This window comes from Drosophila simulans, chromosome 2L (genome assembly GCF_016746395.2).
Source record: "Drosophila simulans strain w501 chromosome 2L, Prin_Dsim_3.1, whole genome shotgun sequence".
NCBI classification, from domain to species: Eukaryota; Metazoa; Arthropoda; class Insecta; order Diptera; family Drosophilidae; genus Drosophila; species Drosophila simulans.
Genome location: NC_052520.2, coordinates 20,954,594 through 20,980,074, shown reverse-complemented (window position 1 = coordinate 20,980,074; position 25,481 = coordinate 20,954,594). Strand labels below are relative to the sequence as shown.

Here is a 25,481-nt window from a genome sequence, read left to right as displayed (position 1 = left end):
GTATTTAAGCAGAAGAACATGGGAGTAAAAAACCCCCTAGTCTGCTGATCGAGAAGTAGGCAGACAGCATTACTTTGTAACAAGGTGTATAGTTGAATACTTACTATTAAATTTAATGCGAAACTAATGTATATCGATAGTTTTTTTTTGCTGCGTGATCACTTATTTTATTCTGGGTATTTCTCTAACTAATTACTTAAGCACAACAATGTTTAAAAAACACATTACAAATACTCAATAATATATATATATTCCAGTTTTCCTTATTAGTCTGAACGCATTAACTTTTTATTGATGCGGGTTCAAGGGGCTGTCGGAATAAGGTATAATAGCATTCGCATAAAACAAGGGTCACCCCATTGGAAATAATCACGGAAAATAGCCGTCCTAAATGCATTGTTTTGCTATTTCGGAGCAGAAAACATATGAACTGGTACTTCGTCTTCACACACTTAACGTTTGGGGTGATCATGCTCATTATTGCGCTTTTCGGCTCACAGCTTACAGCCATTTTTAGGAAGAGGGTGCTGTTTATCAGAGTTGCCAAATGCTTGACAACCCTGATTTGATGGCGAGGGCTCGCTACCCGCAATAAGTTAATGTGTACTAAATTGTAATTAAACTACGTAGCAGCTTTGTATTGCGCGTGTGTGCGTGGTATTGGTAGTCCGTCGTGCCTGCTAACTGCTCGTGTTTCTGCTTTAGGGGGCAGCTGCAGTTGTACCACAATCGCAGTGCGCGTGTGTATGAGTGTATATATGAGTGGGAACGGAAAAAGGCAAAATCCAAAGACAGCGCTGAGCCAGAGGTCAAAAGTGCAAACACAGAACTGCTTGTGGAGTGCATACAATGGATGGCAAGGCCGAATGCCAGGAGTCAAATCGACTAAGCTCCATATAGTTATAGTGGAAAGGGGGAGAACATTGCTGCCTGGTATCTGCGCATATAGAAGAATATGTCTATACATATATATGTACGTTTTCCTTGCTGATAAGCAGCTCGAGTGAGGTAGAGAGAGAGATTGCGCGTCAGCTGTTCATTGTTTTGGATGTGTGCGGCGCAGGTTATGTGCGTTTCGCATCTTCGGTCTCCGATCAGTTACGTTTGTGGAATGAAACCGCTCGTTCTGCGCTCGTTCTGCCCGCTTTGTTTGCTTTCCATCATATCCGCGTGTGTTTACGAGTAGTTTGGGGGCTTCACTATCAAGGAGCTACAAGCGTCCACTGACGTCTCGTTCTGACGTCCGTATCCCCAGCCAACCACGCGCGCGATTGTGTGTGTGCGAATATAGTTATTATTGTGCTGTGTGACGCATATAACGGCAAAATCGGGGCGTGTTTGCCATTAGAGAATCTTCAATCGGACAGGTGTCGATGACGGAAAGCTGAAGGTGTCGGGCATTGTAAACAAATCAAAATCTTAAAACCGTGATATGTCTCTATCAAATAATCGCTTATGTTAGTAATTTAGATAATAGAATGACAAGGACACACAGGACAAGATCTATAGAGAATTAATAAATGTGCTAATCGCGAGGCAAGACAAAACATATTTTTTTGATCAAGTTTCTGCGAACGTTTACATATTTTTGAACGATGGAAAAACCCCATCCAAATTAAAAAAAAAAGTCAGCGCCAGCAAGAGACATTAAAAAACCATTAAATGTGCCCTCGCCATATCGACATAATCATCAACCGCCAAACTTTTTAGGTCAACAGTAAACTATTTGCATAGGCATCCCCTGGCACCTGTTGAAAATGATGCTGAATAAACACGAGGGATACCAACGTACAAGCCAAATGTTTCCCCACCAGCTGCCGCAGCTGCACCAGCAGCCTTATCTGCAACAGTCTCTGTCCCAGAACTTCCAGCAATTGCAGTACGCAACGGGAGCAGGTGCTTCGGCGTCAGGGTCCGCAGAGGCTACTGCAGACCTGCTCAAGGCGGAGCGGGAGTCCATCCACTCCGGTCAGTTTATGGTCTCGCACTTCGAGGCAGAGGAGGCACAGGACGACCTCGAGGATGACGGCGAGGTGAAGATGCTGGACCCTGAGGACCCCGGTCTGGGCAAGTCGGGCGAGCCAACCAACACATGTCGTGACGTGCAGCTGTACGTACCCCAGACAGTGGCCCACTTCAGCGCCATGGACCAGGAGGGCGACGAGAGCAGCATGAGCATGGTGACCTCCCACCTGGAGATAGAGACCTCGCTCACCAAACTCTTCAAGTGCATGAATCTGGCCTATAGGTGAGTTGACCACGAGACCACAACCAAACACCGGGGCACCGAAAAACTATGAAATGTAGTTTCCCGCTTGTTCACGCGTTTCGAGCGTGATAACGCTCAACTGGCCAACGAAAATCCAGCAACCGAAAAAGCTTGGACCGCTTCGGTCCCATAATCGCGGCACATGTAGAGACGTGACGTCGCTGCTCGGGTTACTTTGGCCCCACATTGCCTCAATCGCTCCTCAACCTCTGCAACCCTTTATAGCCCTCTTTCTGGGTGGTACTTCTCCCATTTCTGCAAACGACAGCGCAATCATAATGAAAATATTAAAGTAATGCCAAAGCGATATCAGAATGATTTTAAAGCACTTAATTTTGCAAAATAATATGCAAATTTCTTACAACATATTATTATCTGAGAGGACCTTATCAACTAAACATCTGAATTGTTAAGCTTTTATTTTTTTTGTTTTTAAATTGTTAAAAGAGCAAAAAGGATTTGTTTTAAAAAATGTTATGAAGTTTTTTATTTTAAATTTGTTTGTAATAATGATGGTTTTTAGTCATTATAAAACAGCTATGATACTTGTTTGTTTTATATGCGCTTATTGTAAATATCTAGGAATTCCGATTTCTTGCATTTACACTACCATGTGATTTTATTGTTGTTTTAAGTGATGTGGTGGTGCCACTTACCAGGAGAGTGTGCGATCTCCTGGTGCGCTTTAGCGATTACAATCCTATTGAAAAACGTGTTGATATTTTTTCGCATTTTTATTAGTCTTGTAAATTTCTATTCGATCGAAATTTCGCGTTCGCATTTACACTGAGTTATATCGGGTATCTGATAGTCGGGGAAACCGACTATAGCATTCTCTCTTGTTTATTTTACTTGTTGCTGATATTTTTTTGAAGCGACTCTACCTATTTCTTATAAAATTTAAAGTTTTGTTTCTCTTAAAATTCCATGATTATTAATACAGCATATACAAGTTTAAAAGAAAGAAAAATAGTCATTTTTCCAAATTCGTGACAACTAATCTATACAAAAGTAAAATATAAGAAAATGTATTTTTACGACTTTTTGAAAAACCCGCAAGTTTAGGGAGAAAACCGTAACATTTATACTGCTTTAGCCTAGCCTTTGAACACGTGAAGCTTGAGACTTTGTTGTAAGTTGTTGGAAAGGAATTTCAATCTTAGCTATCTTTGCTTTGTGCTTTTCTGATAAGACTCGATCAAACATAAACACTTTTATGAGGAAAAAACAAGTGACGAACAAGATCTCTGATTTGCACTTTTGTTACGAAAAATATTTTGCACTTCACTTCATAAAAACCTAAAAGCAACATTTTCCATTAGCCGTACTACATTCCTTTAAAATTATGTATCAGCAGGTAGATGAAAGCTTGTATTTCCTATAAAGTATATATGTATATTCTTGATGAGGGTTACCAGTGGAAAACTTTGATGACTTTTTTCATTTTAGTTGTCTTGACAATTTCTATTGATATGCCAAAGACATTTTGTCTTCTATATACACAAGAAATAAAACAAGACAGAATGCTTTTGTCGAGTTCTACAGCTCAAAGAAGCTGGGTTCGGAAAAATCAAATTTTTGAAATTTAAAAACTGGAATCGTTTGCCCATGTTTGCCCACCAATTATTTTTTTTGTCCACGTCTAGTTTTTGAGATATGAATTTTCGAAAAAGTTAGAAAATTTTCGAAAATCAAAAATTTCTCTAATTTCAAATTTTTTTTTTAAATCGCAATAACATCGTTTGCCCACCCTTTAAAATTTGGAAAAAATTTATACTTTATAAAATACAAAACTTTCAAGTTTACCTCGGTATACTCAGAAAATAAAACGTTTGACCATCTATTAAAACGAAATATTATCAACAAAAAACGTTTGCCCAACCATTAGTATTAGTTTTTATCGTTTGCCCACCCTTAAAAAAAACTTTAAGCAAAATTCTTTTTTGTTTGCACACACTTAAAAAATAACCAATTCCGTTTGCCCACCTCTTTAAAATAAAAATTTTCAATTAAAAACGTTTGCCCACCCTTTAAAAATAAATAATTTTGTTTGCTCATCCTTTAAAATTAGATTTTAAAGTTTGCCCACCCTTTAAAATTAGTTTTTAATTGAAAATATTTATTTTAAAGAGGTAGGCTAACAAAAATAAACTTTGTTTAAACGATGGGCAAGGGAAATTATTTATTTTTAAGACTGCGCGAAAGAAAAAAAACTAATTTTGAAGGATGGCAAACGTTAAAATCTAATCTTGGGCAAATGTGGACAAACGAGGGCAAACAATTATTGCGATTTAAAAAAAAAAATGTGAAAAAGGTGAAATTTTTGATTTTCGAAAATTTTCTAACTTTTTCGAAAATTCATATCTTAAAAACTGGACGTGGGCAAAAAATGGGCAAGCGATTCCAGCTTTTAAATTTCAAAAATTCGATTTTTCCGAACCCAGCTTTTTTGAGCTAACAATTTAAACCATTACAAGCTGGTGGAAATTACATGACCCACAGAAAAACATATTGTTATAAATACGCATTGGATGATTTTTCTTTTCTTTCATTTCATTTGATAGTTTTTTATCTCGTCAAGACGTTTGATCAGATAGTCGAAAGAAACTTTTTTTGTACACAGCCATCTAGTTTCAATGGCATAGCAGCTATGGTGGGACAAAATGTAAATATTTAAAGGTTTTTAAAACTCACATTAACTGGAACTTTTAACTGTTAAAATTTCACAAATTTTTCCCGTGTAGTATAGGACTTTCGTTACAATAGTAGTCGCCCCTACGTGGACTGCCGTCCACGTTATTTACCTGATATATTTCTTTATGGGGACAAACACATTTTTAAAGTTCTGATTTAAATACATATAATACCATATGAAAGGGTTTTAAAAATTAATATTAATATTAAAATATTTATCGAAAATGTTCGATACAAATTTCATAGTTTTTATGTATTTCATATTATATTGCTCCATTTAAACCAAAATTGCTAAAAAATAATTTTGAAAAAACCACAATCGGAATAAATTATGTCTATAATTCTTTAAAATAGCTTGATAACAATTTGACTAGAAACTAGGAATTTCTTCCTAAATTAATATGCTATTATTTTTTTAATAGATGTTTTTGTTAAAACCGATACAAATGTATACACAGAAGCGTGTATATTTTAAAATGATTGCAATAGGCTTAGGGCTGAGGTTCAGCCTATTTTTATAACGCAATCTCCGCATTGATTTGTTTTGTAACTGATAGTATAGATAGAAAATTTTCCATGTTATAAAGTATTTTATTTAATTTTTAATTAATTGTATATTTAACTTTATTGAACACAAATTAACTTTTAATTTACAGTCAAAAACTTACCTCGCCCAAATGGAATCATTTCAAAGGAGTGCGACTTCGGTGGAAGGACAAAATTCGCCTAAACAATGTCATCTGGCGTTGCTGGCACATGCAGTGTAAGTAATATAACAAGCCCTTAATAGTATGATCGAACTGCAAGCAACATCATACCCAAATAAATTATTTAATTAAGAGAACATTTGGCGAGGGTTTCCCAAATACCTAATAAAAATGTGGAAGTAGTTGTCGTTGCCCTGTGATAAGGAGATGATAAGGCTCCCAAATATTTGTTTGTTACGGCACATGAGATTGTATCCACAGAATTTTTCAGATGTTATTATCATTGTGTGGGCACGGCATTGGTAAAATATTCCAAACAAGTAAACTAATGTTATGAGCATTTTCTTGAAAAGCGCTACACGTGCAAAAGCCTCATGAACAAAAAAAATCTGAGTGAATCAGAGAGCCAGAGGCCTCCATAAGCTTTAAAAGCACAAGTTACCTTCTCATCCGCTCTCGCTTTTGAAGCTGCTGGTCGGCCAATAGTTGTCAGCTTGTTTGGGGCAGATTCTAGGCATGATCCCCGTTTAGCTGGCTGGACGGGAGACTGGATGAATTAGCGTTGCCAGGCGGGCATCGCCGACTCCTCAGTCGCCTTCTCCACTTCGGGTTCTTATCATGGTCTGGTCGGCTGTGCCGCTGGCCCTTATCATAGTCTGGACCCTAGCCGATTGTCATTTCATTTCTGTTCTCTGCTAACTTTTGTTTTTGCCTGGGGTGTAATTAAAAGCTAAACATATGATTTCGGCGCTGCTAGACTTCACTGACCACCGGCTCGTCTAGACAGCCTCGGAGTTTCCCGCGCACTTCAGCCGCAGTTTCAAGTATTGATTAGCACTTTTAAAAAGCAGAAGTAAATGACATAAAGCATAAGTCAGGCAAACAGCGAATCGGGTTGATTATGCATTTAGCTTGACAGCTAGTGGACCGACAGTCTGCCAGAGTTTTCTGCTGATACTATTTCCAAAATTTTCCGTTACATCATCTGTGCGAGTAGGAGGCCGGCAGCCCTGTGTTACAAAGCCATCGTGAGGGCAGTGATTATCTCTTCGGCCTTCTAGATGTCGGCGACAACGGATCGGCGACAAAGGCAAATGGAATTTTTTTTTGCTTACTTATAGGTAGACACTACAACCGTCTCATCAGCAAATATCGTTTTGTCTTTTAATTAGTACTATAATTTTTGTTATTATCTAAGTTCATATATACCATTCGTAAATACCTCATATGTGAAGGTCCTGGAAAGATAATGGAAGCAAATAATCTGTTGCGATTCCATATTTTATAATTTTACCTGTGCGTTTTTTTGTTGCGTTAATCGTGACTACACAATGTTTTAAATGAATACACACGAATTTCGGTAGAGATCTATTAATTCACAAAATTAGTCTTCCGGATTTTCGATGAGGCAAACGAAATCTAGGTCCACACATTTTTATATATTTATATAACCGAAAAAATTACTTGTATTTCCGAATAAAATTCTGTAGTCTAAAGGTTTTGTCTTAGCGAGGATAACCAGTTTGAAAAGCCGGAAATCCAGTGTTTTTGTAAGGTCTTTTTAGAAAAGAAGAATATTAGAAGAATATTTCGAATTCGTTTCAAAAAATAGCATAGTTTTTAGTTTTTTTTCGCCTTTCTAAAGTACTTTGTGAAATTTCAGCCAAAAGGTTCAAATTCTTAATCCTTAAAAAAAAAAACAAGAAAGGATGCTATAGTCGAGTTCCCCGACTATCAGATACCCGTTACTCAGCTAGTGTGAATGCAAAAGCGAAAATTCTTCATAAAATGAGAAAAAAATTCAAAAATTGTTCCAAATTGTGGGCGTGACTGGTTCGGCGGTTAGAGTGGGCGTGGCAAAAAGTTTTTTGCAAATCGATAAATATTTACAAGACTACAAAAATTATGTAAAAATACCGAAAAATGGTTCTTAAATATGTGCGTGGCGGTTTTGTGCGGTTGTTGGGCGTTAGAGTGGGTGTGGACAAAATTTTTTTTGCAAATGGATAGAAGATTTACAAGACTTATAAAAATGTGAAAAAATATTAAATATCGTTAAAGTGGGCTTTAGAGTGGCCGTGGCAACATGGGTCGTAGGGAATACCAGATTCGTTGAAAAGTATGTAACAGGCAAAAGGAAGCGTTACCGACCATATAAAGTATATATATTCTTGATCAGGATCAATAGCCGAATCCATCTAGCCATGTCCGTCTGTCCGTACGAACTTCGAGACCTCAAAAGCTATAAAAGCTAGAAGGTTGAGATTCAGCATACAGATTCTAGAGACATAAACGCAGCGATACTTTTTCATAATTTTATTAATCGCTTAAATTTCCATTGATTTGCCAAAACACTTTTTGCCACGCCCACTTTAACGCCCTTAGTCCACCAAACCACATTTTATTCCCCAATATCTGTCGATATCCCAAAAATATGATATTTCGCGTTCGCATTCACACTTGCTGAGTAACGGGTATCTGATAGTCGGTGGACTCGACTATAACATTCCTTCTTGTTTTGTTTTTTAATTCAAAATACGCTAACAAAGTGAAAAAAACAACTTTTATAAAAATAAAAGAAATCTGTTGTTAAATCTGAAAATATCAGAACAGTCACTGACTTTTTATTCTTTATTTATTTCAAAAATATTGTTTTCAGCCTTATTACTGTTTAGACTCAATTTTTTAAAATCAATTTTTTTATTTCATCTTATTCAACACGTTAGCATTTACAAATTCTGAATGTTTCTTCTGCTGATACAAAGGCTCTAGGGTATTTTTTGTGTCCATATGCCTAAAGACTTAAAGTAAAAATTAAGAGCAGCTTGCTTTTTTAGGCAATTGTTAGCTACGTCACAGCTTTCCAGATAGGTGTTAGGAAGAACCACTGGTAATAATGACACGTGTTACTGACACATTTTGTCATCTCTGGGGAACTCACTATCTCTATCTATCCACAGAATCTTATCATGCCGTTTTTATGTTTTCCATACTAAACGGTGTTTGTGTGTTTTCCATTTTTGCAGTCATACAAAAGCGCAGAACCCCGGTGTGTCAATTTGCGTCGCCGTTGGACGTTGATATACATAGTAATCCTCAAGTAAGTACCTGTAGATTTGGGTATAGCCAACTGGCATCCTTTTATATAATTTGGCCACGACCATAGTGTCGTAATAAGTTCTGGGAAGTTATTTGACGTTCACAGTATTTTCTGCGATTCCATTAAAACTTTTTATTTTATATTAATTTAATAATAATTGTATTAAGAACTCAACATTGCTCTTATCACAAAATTTAAGTTTTATTATAGTGTGAAAAGACGAAATCTTTTCTTTAAGAATATTTGTACACAGTTGTACATCGAATTTGTGGAACGACAATTGATAAATGTTTAAAATCTTGTTTAAATAAATGTGTAGGGGTTAACGAGAGCGTAGCAAAATTCTTAAGAAAATAGTAAAGCCTTGGCGTCATTAGAAACTTCATAATTTCAACGTTTTATTATTTAAAATAGTTATCGAATCAAAGCATTTATATGTACAGCCGGACGGACATTACCATATCGACCTAGCTGGTGATCTTGATCAAGAATACACAAACTTTATACGTTCGGAAACGTTTCTTTCTTGGGAACAGGATGAACTAGAAGGTTTATTTTGTAACGCCTTAAACTTACACTCCCAAACTTAGCATTTTTGTTTATTTTGTTGTATTGCCGATTTCTACCGTTGAAACGATGTGCACCAGCAATTGAACAAATTACTTCATTTTTTAGACTTTCTTTACCTGACTAACATATCTGCTAGTTCTTATACTATCTCCAAATCCTCGACGTTCATACGGACAAGCGGATATCGACTCGGCTAGTGATCCTGATCAAGACGAAGCACGTGCACTTTATACAAATCTATCGGTGGTCTAGTTAATCTAATAGACATTTTATAGTATAATAATAATAAACTTCATTTTTAATACTCTTAGAAGGAAAAGTCATTATATGATTTAAATGTGTATACTAATGGAACTTAATCGTTAACAGATAAAAGCCAGACATTTGTAACACATTCTTCAATGAACACAATGTACCCCTCAAATTTAAAATGATTAAAAGAAAATCAATAGAGAGTGCTATGGTCGAGTTCCACGATCAGATACCCTTTACTCAGCTAGTGTGAATGCGAACGCGAAATTTCATCATTTTGCTGGGATATCGATAGATAAAATGAAAAAAAAGTTAAAGATTGTTCAAAAGTGTGGTAGTGACCGGTTTAGCAGATATAAGGCGTTAGAGTGGGCGTGGCAAAAAGTTTCTTGGCAAATCGATACAAACTTACAAGATTAATAAAATGAGAAAAAATGTAAAAATTGTTCAAAAGTGTGGTCGTGACCGGCTTAGCAGATTTAAGGCGTTAGAGTGGGCGTGGCAAAACGTTTTTGGCAAATCAATTAAAACTTACAAGATTCATAAAAATAATGAAAAAGTATCCAACTTTTCAAAAATGTTAGCGTGGCAGTCTTGGGCGGTTTTAGGGCGTTAGAGTGGGCGTGGCAAAAAGTTTCTTTGAAAATCGATAGCAAATCGAAGACTAATAAAAAAGTGAAAAAATATCAACGGTTTGTGCGGTTTGTGTGCGTTAGAGTGAGCGTGGCAACATGGGTCAACAAACTTGCGCTGCGTCTTTGTGTCTTGAATCTGTATGATGAATCTCAACCTAGCTTTTATAGAGATCTCGAAGTTCATACGCACAGGCGGACATGGCTACTCGGCTATTGATCCTGATCAAGAATATATAGTCGGAAACGCTTCCTTCTGCCTGTTACATACTTTTCAACGAATCTAGTATACCCTTTTACCCTACGTGTAAATTCTGTTGGTTTCCAAGCCAAGTGGCAACATGTATATATATATATATATGTGTATATGAATGTACATCTATATATTTAATATTGTCAGCACCAGCCATTTCTTACGTCGTTTTACTACTTTACTACTACTACTTCAAATGCCATTGATCAGTTCATTTCGGACCATCGATGCGCATCATAAACGTGGAATTCCTTGTGAAATGTGGCGCACGCCTGGATTGATATCGACAAAACACTACTTTTCGCGGATACTACATTCCGCGGCTACTATATTCTGCGGCTACACAGCACCCCCTCTCCAAAAAGCACTGACCGGTAGGTGTCTCACGCTGCTGGAAAAACGGCATCACTCGATTGCGGCGTGATCGTCGACGCCATTAAATACCAGGGTTTGATAGAGCTTGGACCCCATGAATTGCCGTGGGTCTACCGACTACTTTCCGGAGTATTCTCTCTTGCGACAAGTGATAAGAGCAGTGGGACTTTTTGCAGTGTTATTTTTAGCCGTCATGAACTTTTTGGAGGGGGGCATTTTTATTTATAAACTGAGATTGAGCATAAGGACCAGAATGTATAAACATTTTTGTTGTTATCGTTTGCCTATTTTCCCTTAAATTTTCATAATGATACTTGTTTTTTTATTTCAATAAATGTTTGTATTACCAACCATAACAAGAGAAAACACTAGAACCAACTTTCGCGACTATCAGATACCCGTTCCTCAGAAAGTTGGAGTGCGAGAAATTTCGAAATTCTCTTAGATAATCGATAGAATTTGGCCAGGCAAATAAAAGGATGAAAAAAATCGAAACATGTTTTAAAAGAGTAGACGTAGCAGTGTTGGTCGCTAAGTGTGGTATTCAGAAACAAGGAACAAGAAGAATGATAATATGAAAAATATTGAGAAATGTGAACGGTTTGTGTTCGCTCTATTTTTCAAAAGTATATGTTTTGGGTGGTTAGTGGGTGTTACCAAAGACACTAGAATAACAAGATGCGTAACGGCCATACAAATTTTTGGCACGCGATTTTTTGGCCGTGGCTCTAGAGGTGGCTCCAGGCTCTCTTGAGTTTTTGTTCGAGAGAGAAAGAGCGGAGAGCGCTACAGCAAACAGCTCTTTTCTACGCATACAGTGATAGCATACAACTGTATGTGTGCATACGTGTGCTCATGCATTGTAAATTTGACCAAATATGCCCTTCACCTTAGAAGTTCGTTGACTTTAAATCTATATTATTTTTGATTAATTGGCTCCATGCGAAAAATTCTTGTTTTGTCTTGCCTTAACGTTATTATTATTTAAATAAAGCTTAGAAATAGTAATAGCCGAATCTATGTACATCACAAAATAAATTTCGAAAATGACTTTATATTAGAATACTTGTCATTAGGGTATTCAGCTTGCGGCGTGAGAAAAATTAATATGGCATTGATTGTTGAGTGCTTGTGTCCGCACTTCGTGCCTGACGATATGACTTTTGCAACGAACTGTTTTCATATTTTTATTTATTTTATTAATTTTTAGTTTCTACTACGTATTATTATTTTTTATGAATTATTATTATGAAATATTATTTTTATTATTTATGAATAAAATTATTATTTTTTTATGAAATTAAAAAATAATTATTATTTTTATGAAATATTTATTTCATATTTATTTATTTATAATATAAATAAAATAAAAATAAAATATAAATATGTAAACGGTAGCTAATTCGAGCGGCGATTTTAACAAACGAATTTAAAAAAATTTTAAAATTATAATAGTCAGGGAATTTTTATTTTATTTCATCATATGACTACGAAATTGGCCACAACTCCAAATATGTAAATTCGTTTCTTCGATCAGAATTGATTTCGGCCCGAAAATCGTCTTCTAGCACAACACGCAACATATACGCATTCTCGTCTCTTGTTTTTACTCACACAAGCAAGCTAATTCTATTATTAGATTTCTTACGCTCTCAGCGTGAGCGAGCGGAAAGAGAGCAAATTTGGCCTTCACCAAAAAAGTGGCTGCATAGTGCCAAACGAATGTATGGCCGTTACGCATCTTGTTATTCTAGTGTCTTTGGTGTTACAGTGGGCATGGCAACATGTTCGACTTATGAGATACTAGAATCTGCATGTGTAATCCCAACTTTTATAGTTTCCGAGATCTCGGCGTTCATACGGGCAGACGGACGGACATGCAAACATAGCCAGATCGACCCTGATATTAATCCTGATTAATAATATATATACTTTATAGGTCCGGAAACGCTTCGCGCCAGCAATAGCATACTGGCATGAGAAACTATTGTAGTATCAGCATGTTTTAATCCCAACGTTCTATAGTTTCAGAGATTTTGACAGTCACACTTACAGTTAGACGGACGGATACAGACACTTGTCCAGACCGACCCTGCTAGTAAACCTGATCAAAAATAATATGCTTATGGGGTTGAAACTCTTTCTTATACCTGCAAGTATCGGGTAGGAAAACTTCTTAATGAGGTAACGGAGATTAAAGAAAATTTGAATTTTTCAACTCGGACCATTTCTGGTATTAAATAGTAACATTACGTTTTTGCTAGATATATTAGATATTTTGCAGTAAAGGCTCCGAATCGACACTAGTTATATTATTTTCAGTTTTTACATAACGTAAACATTTTACTTTAAAATTTAATACTAATACATAATATTTTAAATAACAGATTATGGACTTGAAGACCCCAAAGTCTCATTTATGTAAGCTTGTTTGATTTTAGAATACCTTGACAACAGGAAGATTTTTTTAGAGATTGTTTTTATTTCAACAAAAAGGTTTTATACGAATTGAATTTTTTATATTGTAGTAGACATTTCTAAAATTAAAACTTATCTTAAGCAATAGACTGACTAGTTTTAGTAAATTTCTGAATTTTTAAGTAAATGTAAGAATTGTAATTAGTATTTTTTATTCTAGCTGAAAAAATAAATACATATGATTTCATAATTTAAAGGGCTACAAGGAAAGAATTTTGGTAGTTATTTAAAAAAAAACTCGGAAATGTACGTAAGAACTTAATTTGCTTAGTTATAATTTTTTGAAAAATTCTCTTACACGACATACATACATATATAGAAATTAAACGCGGAAAAGCAATCTTTTATGCCCCTGTTCTGTTCTGTTTTGTTATAAAGATATAAATAATCGTAATATCAATAAAATAAATGACGAGCTTATAAAATAAAAACGAGAACGATGATCGTAACAGATTTTCTATTCTTTATACATAGTCGCACACACGCTCCTCGTCATTGCGTGGATTACTGTTTACAGCAACAATGAAAGTTCGTGTGTGGACTTTTCTAAAGATATTGATTTTTATAATTTTGGTCTGAAAATGTAACTGTTTAAGATGTTAGGTAGCGTGAATCTCTTATTGGGGTTATTCGGCAAATTTGTTGCTTGTTAGTTAGTTCTTGGGTTTTCCGAAAAACTTTTTTACAAGACGTGCGTGGGTATAATATTTAAGGATGTATAAGTTAAGTTTTTAACGATTACATTATAGATCTGAGCGTGTGCCTAGCAATTTAAATGGGTTTTACAAAGTTTCTCATATATTGTGCAATTCGCTAATTAAGTTAAGATACCTCTGAAAATATATTGGGTAATTAATTCGAATTTGCCGTGTTTCTTTTCTCATCGCGGTTTTTCTTTCTGTTATGAACCACGCAGACTGTTGTTCTTGAAGGCAAATACTGGAAACGGCACTCAGCTGTTATAAAAGCCGAGTACAGGAAATGGCGCAGGAACTATAGGTCGAAGGCTACGGGCTGTTTAACATATGATTCGGTAAGTGATCAAAATTTATTAATAGACTTTGTGGAATTTTCCATCTCCTTGAATTGGACCAAAATAACCATATACGTGAAGATTGCAGTAAATAGCTATATCAATATGGAAACTTGACTATCAACGTTTGCTTTAGAGGTACAAAATGTATTACCTTAAACAAAGTGCTTTTATCCAACGCGAAAAATCCATAAGCGGTTAAAATGGGCTGCTGTCGAAGGTTCTTGAGTAAGAATTTTTCAATCTGGAAAAAGAATAATTTAGTTTTTACCTAACAGTGATTTTTATTATATTTGCAAACATTGCACTTAAAGCAAATTTAAAACAGAATCCACTTACCATTCTATCCAACCCAGTTCCGGTTCGAGGTACTTTTGTCAGGATCTTTGCTGTTTTATTTGCCTACAAAAAATGGTGTAAGGCAGATGTGAATGTTTTCATTAAATAATTGATCTTTTAAATTTAATTTTTGACCTTGTTTCCCACAAATAACTCACTTCCTCTGAAATGCCATTAGTGCGTAACATGAGAACCAACATAATCATCCACGGAGTATCCCAAGTGGAGGAGGTCAAAAGCATGATCAAGCATTCGTCAGGGCGAAATTTTCCCTCTAAAACGGTACTGATTAAGAAGAATGGCCCCGAAGGTGACATCAGGAGCACCAGGGCTACAATGGGCAGCATAAGTAAGCCGAAGCACTCGTTTAGTTCGCCGCCGCACACTTGCAGGATCTGCTGCCTGCCTCGAAGACCAGAGGTCAGATCGCCCTGACAAAGCTGTTGGTTGTGGTGAATCAAGCCCGCGGCCATGACTTGCTTAAGACTAACAAAGAACATCAGCAAAAGGCATAGAACCAAAAAGGCGTAGATATAAACCAACATACAAAGGGCCAGCGGAAGTGTGGCCAGTCCAGCGCGAGTGTAGCCGTGGAGATAGTTGCCGAAGCAGAGGATCGTGAGCATGCCGTAAAGTATTATGTTGTGCAGAAACTGTTGGTCTGTGCAACTGCTAACACAGCGTCTGTTAAGACGCAATATATGTTGAACCAAATCCCTGTACCGATGCCGCCTTACATACAAGATCACATAAACCAAGAAAAGCACCAAACAAGTGCTGCGAAATATGACGGCCTCATAAAAATTTCCCGTCTGGTTGTAAATGGCTATGTGGAATCGATTCGGCTGTAGAAGGGCAAAGATAAAGCTAGCCGTTGTAGAAACTAAAATACAGCCAGCATAAACGACGGCATAGCGCTCGCTTCCGGACGTGGCCATTAGTTGACAGTGGTCGGAATCGAAATGCCAGCACACCATGCCCATGACGTGAAGAAGACGGAGATAGATACGTAGGTCCCGGCAGACTTTTGACATTATGCAGTTGATGGGTCACTGTGAACTAACAAATTTACTGAATATGTATCCAATTTCATTGTTGATTTACACGATATGACACTGTCAGTATGTTCACGGTAATTGATTAGTTTTGCTGTGTAGCCGGGGAATTAATTTAATTGCTCCCCCACCTTTTGGAGGTCCTGCTTTTAATACACGTACAAAAGTATTTTTGCCCTTTTCCTTTAATCCTTAAAACTTGTTGAGTGATAGATATTTTGTTGAAAAATATGTAGCAAGCGTTTCCTACCGTATGTACATATGTATATTCTTGATTAGGATCACTAGCCGAGTCGATCTGGACATGGTCGCCAGTATAAACGTCGAGATTTTACAAGCGGTCCAAAAACATACTTCAAATGTTTTTAGACCTTATTTAGTTTTCTTCTTAGACTTGTAAATTTGTATTCATATGTCTAAAAGTTCTCGCCAAAACCAGTAACTCACAGACTTTTGAACACTTGTTTGATTTGTTTTTGATTTTATTTGTTTTCCTTCGATATGACAAAAATTTGTTGAAATTTCTCTGCGTCTCTGGGATCTGCATGCTTAGCCTCAACTTTCTAGGTTTTATAAGATTTCAACGATACATACAGACGGACATGGCCAGATCGACGCGGCTAGTGATCCTAATCAAGAATATCCGCGGATCCTGATCAAGAATATGTATATACATTATATGCTTCCTTCTAACTGGTACATACTTTTCAACGAATGTAGTATACCCTTTTACTCTTCAAGTAACATGTATAAAAACTAAAGTTATTTTAGAAACAAACCACTATGCTACTTACTTTAAAGGGTAGTATACACATTTACCAACCTCCTTCTGTACATCATTCCTGCCCATTGAAAAAACCAGCAAAACTATCCATGGCAGGCTCCAAAGTATGGCAGTTAACGACATTAAGGTAAACTGCCAATTCTGACGAAATCGTCCTTCAAATATGGTAGATACCAAATAGAACGGCCCAGAAGGGGTGATTAGCAGAATTAATCCGGTTACGAGTAATAGTAACAAACCGAAACAATGATTGATCTCGATATAGCTTAGCCATATTACTTGGTTGTATTTGCAAAAGTTGTAATATAATTCGCGACTCTCCTCGCATGATTTAAAATTTATAAGAACTACTTGGTTATAGTACTTTAAAATCGAAAGTAATATTTGTTGAATGCAGGCAAACAGGACCACCACCTGTCCGAGGAAGAGGTATGAAAACCCGTACTGAAGCAGATAAATGGGAATTGTGGTCAAGCGAACACCTGCTGTCCAGTAGCCATAAGCATAGTTCACCATACAAATGATTAGTAAGGATAAATGTGTATAATAATAAATAGCAAATGTTTCTTCTTTTCTGTGACTCCCAGAGATCTGGTTAAAACGTAAAATGGACTGTAAGAGGGTGACGAATCGAAAACGTTGTATATAGAGCTGTATGTAAATCAGCATTGTTACCACGGAACAGGACCTGATGTTGATTAGGGCATAGCAGTTGCCCGTGCTGTTGTGTTTTCCCATTATAAAGTGACTGGGATAGTAAGTGCTGTAGATGATCAAGCTGCACGTAATTCCCACTACACCTATCAAATACAGAGAGGCACTGCGCTCCTCAGAAGCGTTTTCCCGTACTAAGCACTTATTAAAGTCGATAGTGAACCGCAGGACTCCAAGCCATCTTAAGGTACGCAACTGAACCCTCAACTCTTCAAACACGTTGCGCGTCATTTGGTCTGCGTCAATCAACTAATCACTAAATTCTAAAGCAGATTCATTTATTGTGCTTTCACAAAAATATGTCAATAGAAGTACTTTAGGGACATGGTCTAGTAGACCGTTGTTTACCCACAGTCGAGTTCTTGCATGGGATAAAAAGCTCCTAATGGATTAAGTTTGGGTACTTAAATATGCAGTAAGCGTATCAATATTAGTTTTTCTCTTTCATGTACTCGAATGAATTGTTAAATTAATATGATAATTTTTTACAAAAACACTTAAAGCAAAATTAGCATTTGATTTTGAAACAATTTGGGTCAATTTAAGAAAATTGTATATACGAACTATTAGCTCATTAAGTATTAATTTTTAATCAAACAGTTATCACTTTGATAGATAGATGATAGGTCGATTTTCTTTCCAATCATATAACCGTTACTACGTTAAAGAAGTGTGAGGCATAAAACTAGAAAAGAGGGTGTTTCCTATATCGGTAACGATCGGATACCCACAAATTTCGAAATTATTTTCGCACATCGATAGAATATTGCAATCGTTGGCCGTAACAGTTTTAGGTGGGTTATGTTAGGCTGGCCATTGTAAACTCAACTTTATATGTTTTCTGGTTCCTATGTTGTAGTTCTCTATGTTCATACGGACGGAAAGTCGGACATGGCCAGAGTCAGTGATGAGTGGGTCAGATATTAAATTATCTAGTTACTAAAGTGGACAGCTCTCTATATATCATGGTTGTATGTAAGTAGGAGGTTGGCCGCTATACGGCTAGAGTGGCCAAACGTCTTGATTTGGAGAAAACTGGTGAGAAACACATGGCTGTGACGTGGCGATTCCCCAGATCTTTTCTATTATGATACAGAAGAAGAGATGTTAGAGATGATAGTCTGGAACGGCGCAAAAAGAAGTACATATGGATTACACCCACCGTCAGGCAGGCTGTGCCATAATTGGCCACAGAATGCGTATTTCCCATTTGGCCGTAAATGGCAAGCTTGTATTCTCCAGGCTTCATGAAGGCATGGGCGGGTGCTGCTACTGACAGAACAATTATTTCATCTGTTTTAGTTGTATGCCAAACATTGCCGCTTACACGCTTATGTCGAATGCATAATAAACCAAGGAACCTAAACGTGAAAATAAACACTCACAACTCGGCGCCGAGTGGCATGATGAAAAGTTACAGCGCGACTAACAGCCCGCTACACATCTACTTCGACCTTATTAACTAATTAATATTAATAGAGGTATACTAAGATAGCATCTAAGCATGTGTAGTTCTGAGTCAATATTAAAAAATTAAAATTCTTAGATATTAAATCAGTGCCCAAATATTTACACCAGCTATAATAAGATCGAATTAATTTAAACTTACCTGAATTGTAACACGGTTACTCATGAAGCTAGCGGCGAACGTCATAAAAGTTGGCGAAAGCCACACTACGTTTGTTATCAATTTTAGAATGATTGATTTGTTAGTCTGAATAACCATAGTCAAATAAATTACTCCAGTTACATCAAGCGAGGCAAACATCCAAGACAGCCAGGCTATAAACCCGTAGACAAGACTGATCTCATCATTGCAGAGCAGTATCAGGCGATCGTGCATCTCCAGGCATACACGTAAACGCAGACGATTAGGGCTAGTCATTTTGAGGTCTGCCGATTTATCTATTATCGCGTTAATCTGCGACTGATTCCAGTCAAGCACCAGGCGTACAATGTGCACCATGCAAAAATATGTGCCCATTGTAAAGCTAGTAACCAGATATCGTAAAGGAAATCCCAAGGAGGTTATGACAAAGAGTCGAGAAGCATCCGTCAGCCATTCGAATATACACGTCTTAATGAAGTTAGCCATGTAGAGAACATTGGTTGCAATAATTACCCAAAGCAGACGTTTGGGGAGGAGCAGCCGAAAATTTGCCAATTGATTCCTTCGATAAAACTCTATTTGCCTGACAATTCGCAGGTGTGGGGCTTGCAGCCAGATAAGCCACGCATTCTGGACAACCAGAATACCAAGGGCAATTACCATTACAAGACGGTCGAAGTGGTTTCCAGTCGTGGTAAGCTCGCTTTTGAAGCACCTACGCCAATATATGACCATGACGGACATACCACCAACTAAGTAGGCTTGCAAGGCAAAGTGAACTACGTAACAGAAAACGCTGCGCCGCAGCCGGAACTTCTTTTTAGTGGGACTATAATCAATGCAGAATATCCCTAGATATCGGCAAAGGCGGTAATAAGCACAGAGTTCACACGGTTGGAAGTTCATTTTGAATGTTGATAAACTGAGTTGAACTGCTATTTTTGTGGTTGACTTCCAAAAACCAATTCTTGTTCAAACACCTCGTACCTAAAGTATTTGGGCATCTAAGTACAAACGAATTGTGCGATGGCCTGTTGATAATGATTAATTTCCATAAACTGCGTAACATAAATACTTTAAGGGAGATAAACTTTTTAATACCAAAACCGATCACATGAACATAATTTATTGCTAACGAAAGTGTAAAACCAATTTCGATAAAGGAAAAATATATAAGTATCACTTAGTCGTTACACATTCACATGTTTTTATTAAAAGGACGGTCAAGCGTTAACATAAACTTACCTGATTTTGTATGTCATTAACGACTAAAGGTAGGATGAGATAGAAGAGCATCGGTGCCAGCCAACAGAAAATGAGAACTAGGTCATTGCTTGAATGAAACCCCTTGAGGTTGCTGATGTAAAATATTAATATACACTGCATAACTTGGTAAATAAAGAGAAATAGTACAACTCCACCATAAGCGGCTATCAGTTCTCTTTGACCCAACAGTAGGATTTCATCGTGGGTTCTCAAACAGCCGGCTACTCCAGCCATTGAGATGGTGGGTGTGGACACAAAGTGTTCCAGTTGCTTAACCTGGACTTGAAGCAGATTTTTCAAGACCAACACCATGCCGGTATAACAGGTGAATTGAAAGTTGGCCAAAACGCACCTAGATACAAATCCTACCAAAGTCAGGACACGGCTGATCTGCATAGTTGTCAACCAATTTATGCCAAAATGCGTCACCATTGCCCCATAGATAAGGCACACTAATAGCCAGATGCGGTATAACCAACTGAACTGTGGAACTGCATAAGGCTTAAATTGCAAAAGTTCTACCACCTGCGAAAGTCGTTGAAGCAGGTTCGCTTGTGATTTCTGCTGCGAGCGGAGCCAAAGATTGGCTAGCAATTGAGTGACCGAGGTGGATAGTATCACTGCATTGTCAAAGGTGTTGCCAGTCTGGGATTTTGTATCCATGTAGTAAAGTGATTCGGCCAGTGCTCCCACCAGAGCGGCCATAAAAACCCCAACGATCAGAATTTGAGTCGCTGTTGAAGACCAAGTACTATGGAGCCAGTAAATATGCAGTGATTCTGAGAAGTCCAAGTTTGTAAGGCCCAAGTAGCGCTGATAGTGCAGGAAAAACAGAAGCTTTCGATTTCTTGTGCCCATTCGTGCTCTTTGTCATATTTCACTGAACTAACTAACGAATCATAAAATTATCGAACCGAGTGTATTTCAATTACGTTAATTGCCAGGTTGTTTGAATCTTTTTGTAGATAACGATGATTGCTTTTTTGCTACAGTTTGTATAATAGGTCCTTTAAGTAGGATAGTTAGGTTTTTTTTTTATTATTTTCCCTAAAAGACTACAATTACAATCAAAAGACTTTACTTCTTCCTTTTTTGAATATCTCTGTCTCCCTCGCACTCTAGTTAAGTATAGATAGAGTAATATAGATTTTCCAATAAAAATTTCTTGTTCTTAAGCTATATACATAAATGTCCAACCAATATTTATTATACCCGTTACCCGTTACAAAAGGGTATACTAGATTCGTTGAAACAGGCAGAACGAAGCTTTTCATATATAGTATATATAAGTATATAGTATATATATATATATATATATATTCTTGATCAGTATCAATAGCCGAGCCGATCTAGCCATGTCCGTCTCTCCGTCTATATGAACGTTGAGATCTTAAAAACTATAAAACTTCAACGCCCACAAACCGCACAAAACTGCCACGCCATCACTTTTGAATTATTTTTAAATTTGTTCTCATTTTATATTCCAATATCTATCGATATGACAGAAAAATTATGAAAAAGTCGGGGAACTCCTCGACTAAAACTTTCTCTCTTCTTTTATTTTCTTCTATTCCACAGTGTACTATATACGAAATTAAGAAAATTTAGTCGAATTCTCACATCGACGGCTGCCTATCCTAAAAAAGTTAAGTTACGAAATTCACTTAAATTATTATACTTACAGAAAAGCGAATTGGACTTTTTGGAATGGTCGCCTTTGAACGATAGGAATTTAATGCCAGACGATTGGACCACAGACACCTTATTCTCGGCTATAAACGTTCCATTCCCATTTCCAGATTCGAGGGAAATTGGTGCGTATTATTAAAAAAAAAACTACTGTTACATCGCCAAAGCTTAATGCTAATTATTTCATAGCACGCGGCGCGGGCATCGCGGACTTTATACAGCCCAGTCTTGGTCCCTTGCAACCGAATTTAGATGACATCGACATTAGCTTTTCAGGTATGAAGAGTCGTTAATTTTACTAAATAGATGAAACACTCCAACACTGTTTTACAGACTTGATTCCAACCACACGCTTGCCTCCAGTTCCAGAAGAGGGGACCGACGCTGAAATGCTCAAGAACGACGAATATTGCCTGTCAGCGATTGTCGGGGCTCCTCATACGCTGTATTGCAATGATAGCATAATGGATGTGGTAAACAGCAGTAACAATGGCGCTGTAAATGTGGATGCTAGCATGCTTGAGCTTAACACGCCCATAAATAACGTGTCGTACAGTGAGGTGGAGCAACGATTTTCTGTTGCACGACAGGTGCAGCAATCCAACAATGATTCTCAGCTTCTCGGGGACCCGGGATCAATGTCAGGACGGATACACGGAGGGAAGCATTTTGGAACTGCTAGTGCAAACGAGAACAGCAGCAATAGGTGTGTTATAAACGGTCGCGTGGCCAAGAGCACTCAGCGGCCATTCCGACGCGAGCCCCACAATTACGACAAGGCCCAGCCCACAATGCACCAGACGAACCTGTATCAGCAAATGCTGGCCGAACAACAGAAGAACCAGCAGCAGCAACACGTGTTAGTGTCTTCTTTTCAGGCTTCCCAACAACAGCAGCTGGCTCAACAGCAACCCTTTTCGGCCCAGGCAACAAACGCCTTTAATAATCAGAGTTTTATTAGCAGTTACGCAGATAACTATCAGCATCAGCAGCAACTCAACGTCAAGGCAGAGCCTCTTCATGCCGATGTGCTGTCATTACTAAACGACAATGCATACAATTCTATCGGCTACAAGCCCTATCCGCAATTTAAGAAGTCCGCCTCGACGGGAACTTTTCTTAATGTCCCCAGACAGACGCAGCAGCAGCCAAGTTATCTGCAGCAAGAGCCCCCGCAAATGCAACAGTCCCTTCCCGTAGGCATGGCAAATCAACAACTGTTGCAGCTTACGCGTCAGCACCAGGTTAGCAATACACAGCAACAGCAGCACCAAACCACAGTGGCTAGCTTGTTGCAGCAGCAGCAGCACCAGCAGCAAAACCATCAGCAACAGCAACTACAAACTGCTGTCAGCTCAGCCACATGGGTTTCGCCTAATACCATTTTACCTAAAGAAATCTATCGCTCCAACAGCTTACCACTGAATGTTTCCCTTAATAAACTACCCGATGGTCGCCAGCTGCATCATGAGCAGCCCTTCGCAGTGCCCAAGTATCACTCCAAGGGCAAGTCAAGGGTGCGGAGTAATTCGATGCACCAGCAACACACTTCAGTGGTGTCTGCTGCTGGAGCTGGAAGTTCTTCATTAAGCGCACATAGTTGCAGCAACCTGCTGGTCACTCAGCAAATGCAGCAGGCAACCAGCGATCCCATGCTAAACAGCACCCTGGCTCAACTGCTCACTTCGAGTAAGTTTTTTTTTTGTATTCTCCGAACAAATGGTGCTAAGATATTTACAATTTTAGATTCACGCCTACAAACAGCAGTGGCGAACAGTTCGTCATCAAATTCATCTTCCGTCAGTGCCATAGCCACCACTAACAGCAACAATGCTCCTCCGGTTCATTACGCTAACGTCACATCGCCGTTGTCGGTTCCGGTGCCAACACATCAACACTCACCAAAAAAGTCCGCCTCCTTGCCTATGGCTATCAACTCTGCATTGCACAGTCCCCCTATAGGAAGTAAAATACACGGTTTTGGGCTGGCCACAGCTAACATGGGCAGTAATAGCTTGAGTTTGTCACCGGAATCGCCGTTCCACGAGTCACAGGATTCTCCATTGTCTCCTACAACCAGCCTTAAATTTCAGCCGCGAGACACGCAGCGTCGTGCTGGCCATATCCACGCCGAGCAGAAGCGGCGTTATAACATAAAGAATGGATTTGACACTCTGCACGCGCTCATACCACAGCTTCAGCAAAATCCCAACGCCAAGTTAAGTAAGGCGGCCATGCTACAAAAGGGAGCAGACCACATAAAGCAACTGCGACAGGAGCGCAATGTTTTAAAGGATAAAATTGAAGCTTTGCGCTTGGAGCGAGACGAGCTAAACAATTCGCTGACGTGAGCTTTTCCCAAGGCAACCATACCCTCTAACAAATAAAGATATATTTTTTTCTTAATTAGGCACCTTCACTCAATTTTGCCAGCTAATGGAGCGCCTGTAACGAGGCAGGGTACAGAACATGTTCGGCAGCTCTACGACATTTATGTACGATACAATACAATGAACGACTGGAAGTTTTGGATTGTAAGTAGAACAAGATAAAACGTTATAGTCCCCCATGGACCATAGTTGCAACATAGCGGCGGTTACGTTTATTCCTAACGACTTTTTCACATTATTTACCGTGGTTAATACCAAATATCTTATTTTATTACATTTTAATCTAATGGTGTGCCTTTGACTATTTTTAAATAAATGTTGTCTGTAGAAAAAATCATTTTGGGCGAATAAAATTAATTCATTTTGTATACGCTATAGTGAGCGTTCCAAATTTTTGGTATATCAATAATAATTAACAAGACAAAAATTAATTCAAAAAATTGTTGGAGTTACAAATTTAGGCGTTGTTTTCCCGTTAAAGTGACGAAGAAAATAACAACTTACGATCGCGCACTAAATTAGAAAATTCTAATAACAAATTTTGTGGCGAAGAATAATATGTGTTTGATAGCTTGGGGATCCAATGATGTTATTGTCTTAACAACTAGAAAATGTATTCTGTATTTTTTGGACTCTTTAAAACTAAATAAAATATTAATATAATATCATTTTTAAAGTTTAATTACGGTCTTATCAATCATTCATTGCTGTTTTTTAGTTGGGTCTCATTCTGGAACCTTTGCTTGCCTCTTACACGTCAACAGTCTCGAGTGCTAGTCTTGATGAGCTACGCCGCACCGCTTTCCTCTGGGTTGATCAGCACTGTTCCCTTATTGATCTTCGTCCAGGTATCAATTAATGTTTTACTCAAACTTTGGTATATTAATAATTTGTACCATACTTTTAGCTGTTACAAATAAATTAAAGTATCTATCTATGCATACGGATATTGTATCGGAGCCACCAAGTACATTGCAAGAGGAGGTGGCCAAAGCCCTCCAGAATTCAAGTGGCCAGCATCCAAATCTACACGGCCCCTAACGATTGATGCTGATGTCCGTGATATGAATTTATTTAATTCAATCTTTATTTTAACAAATAATTTCTGCAAACTGCTCAGCACTAATTGTACAAAATGCCTAATAAGCATATTTTTATACAAGAAATGGGCAGCCGACAACCAATAAATACGCAAAGCAGCAATTAGTGCCTAGATTCTTGACTTAAGCGTATAATAAACTAACGATTTTACAAAATTTTTCGTTGGTGCAT

General features: G+C 37.8%; 2 protein-coding genes across 9 annotated transcripts; one reads left to right on the top strand and one right to left on the bottom strand.

The window, feature by feature from the left end:
* Window positions 1–484: 484 nt before the first annotated feature.
* Window positions 485–25,465, top strand: LOC6733066 (basic-leucine zipper transcription factor A). Of its 5 annotated transcripts, none has more exons than XM_016177982.3 (12): window positions 485–613; window positions 1,463–2,248; window positions 5,620–5,726; window positions 8,697–8,770; window positions 14,247–14,363; window positions 21,815–21,944; window positions 22,009–22,095; window positions 22,153–23,508; window positions 23,566–24,166; window positions 24,230–24,353; window positions 24,928–25,057; window positions 25,117–25,465. In XM_016177982.3, exons 2-12 carry the CDS (start codon window positions 1,758–1,760, stop codon window positions 25,248–25,250), a joined length of 3,351 nt encoding a protein of 1,116 aa, XP_016025770.1. In that variant the 5' UTR covers window positions 485–613; window positions 1,463–1,757; the 3' UTR covers window positions 25,251–25,465. The 5 variants fall into 5 exon arrangements, with proteins under 5 accessions (XP_016025770.1, XP_016025768.1, XP_016025769.1 ...); XM_016177981.3 differs by having other exon boundaries at window positions 497–613; window positions 1,711–2,248; XM_039298360.2 differs by having other exon boundaries at window positions 499–603.
* LOC6733068 (gustatory and pheromone receptor 39a) lies at window positions 14,323–21,110 on the bottom strand. Of its 4 annotated transcripts, none has more exons than XM_016180495.3 (4): window positions 20,110–21,110; window positions 14,703–14,765; window positions 14,518–14,607; window positions 14,323–14,458 (listed from the first exon to the last, which is right to left on the bottom strand). In XM_016180495.3, exons 1-4 carry the CDS (start codon window positions 20,986–20,988, stop codon window positions 14,372–14,374), a joined length of 1,119 nt encoding a protein of 372 aa, XP_016025772.1. In that variant the 5' UTR covers window positions 20,989–21,110; the 3' UTR covers window positions 14,323–14,371. The 4 variants fall into 4 exon arrangements, 3 of the variants coding, with proteins under 3 accessions (XP_016025772.1, XP_016025771.1, XP_016025773.1); XM_016180494.3 differs by lacking the exon at window positions 20,110–21,110 and adding an exon at window positions 18,865–20,087; XM_016180496.3 differs by lacking the exon at window positions 20,110–21,110 and adding an exon at window positions 14,861–16,299.
* Window positions 25,466–25,481: the final 16 nt, after the last annotated feature.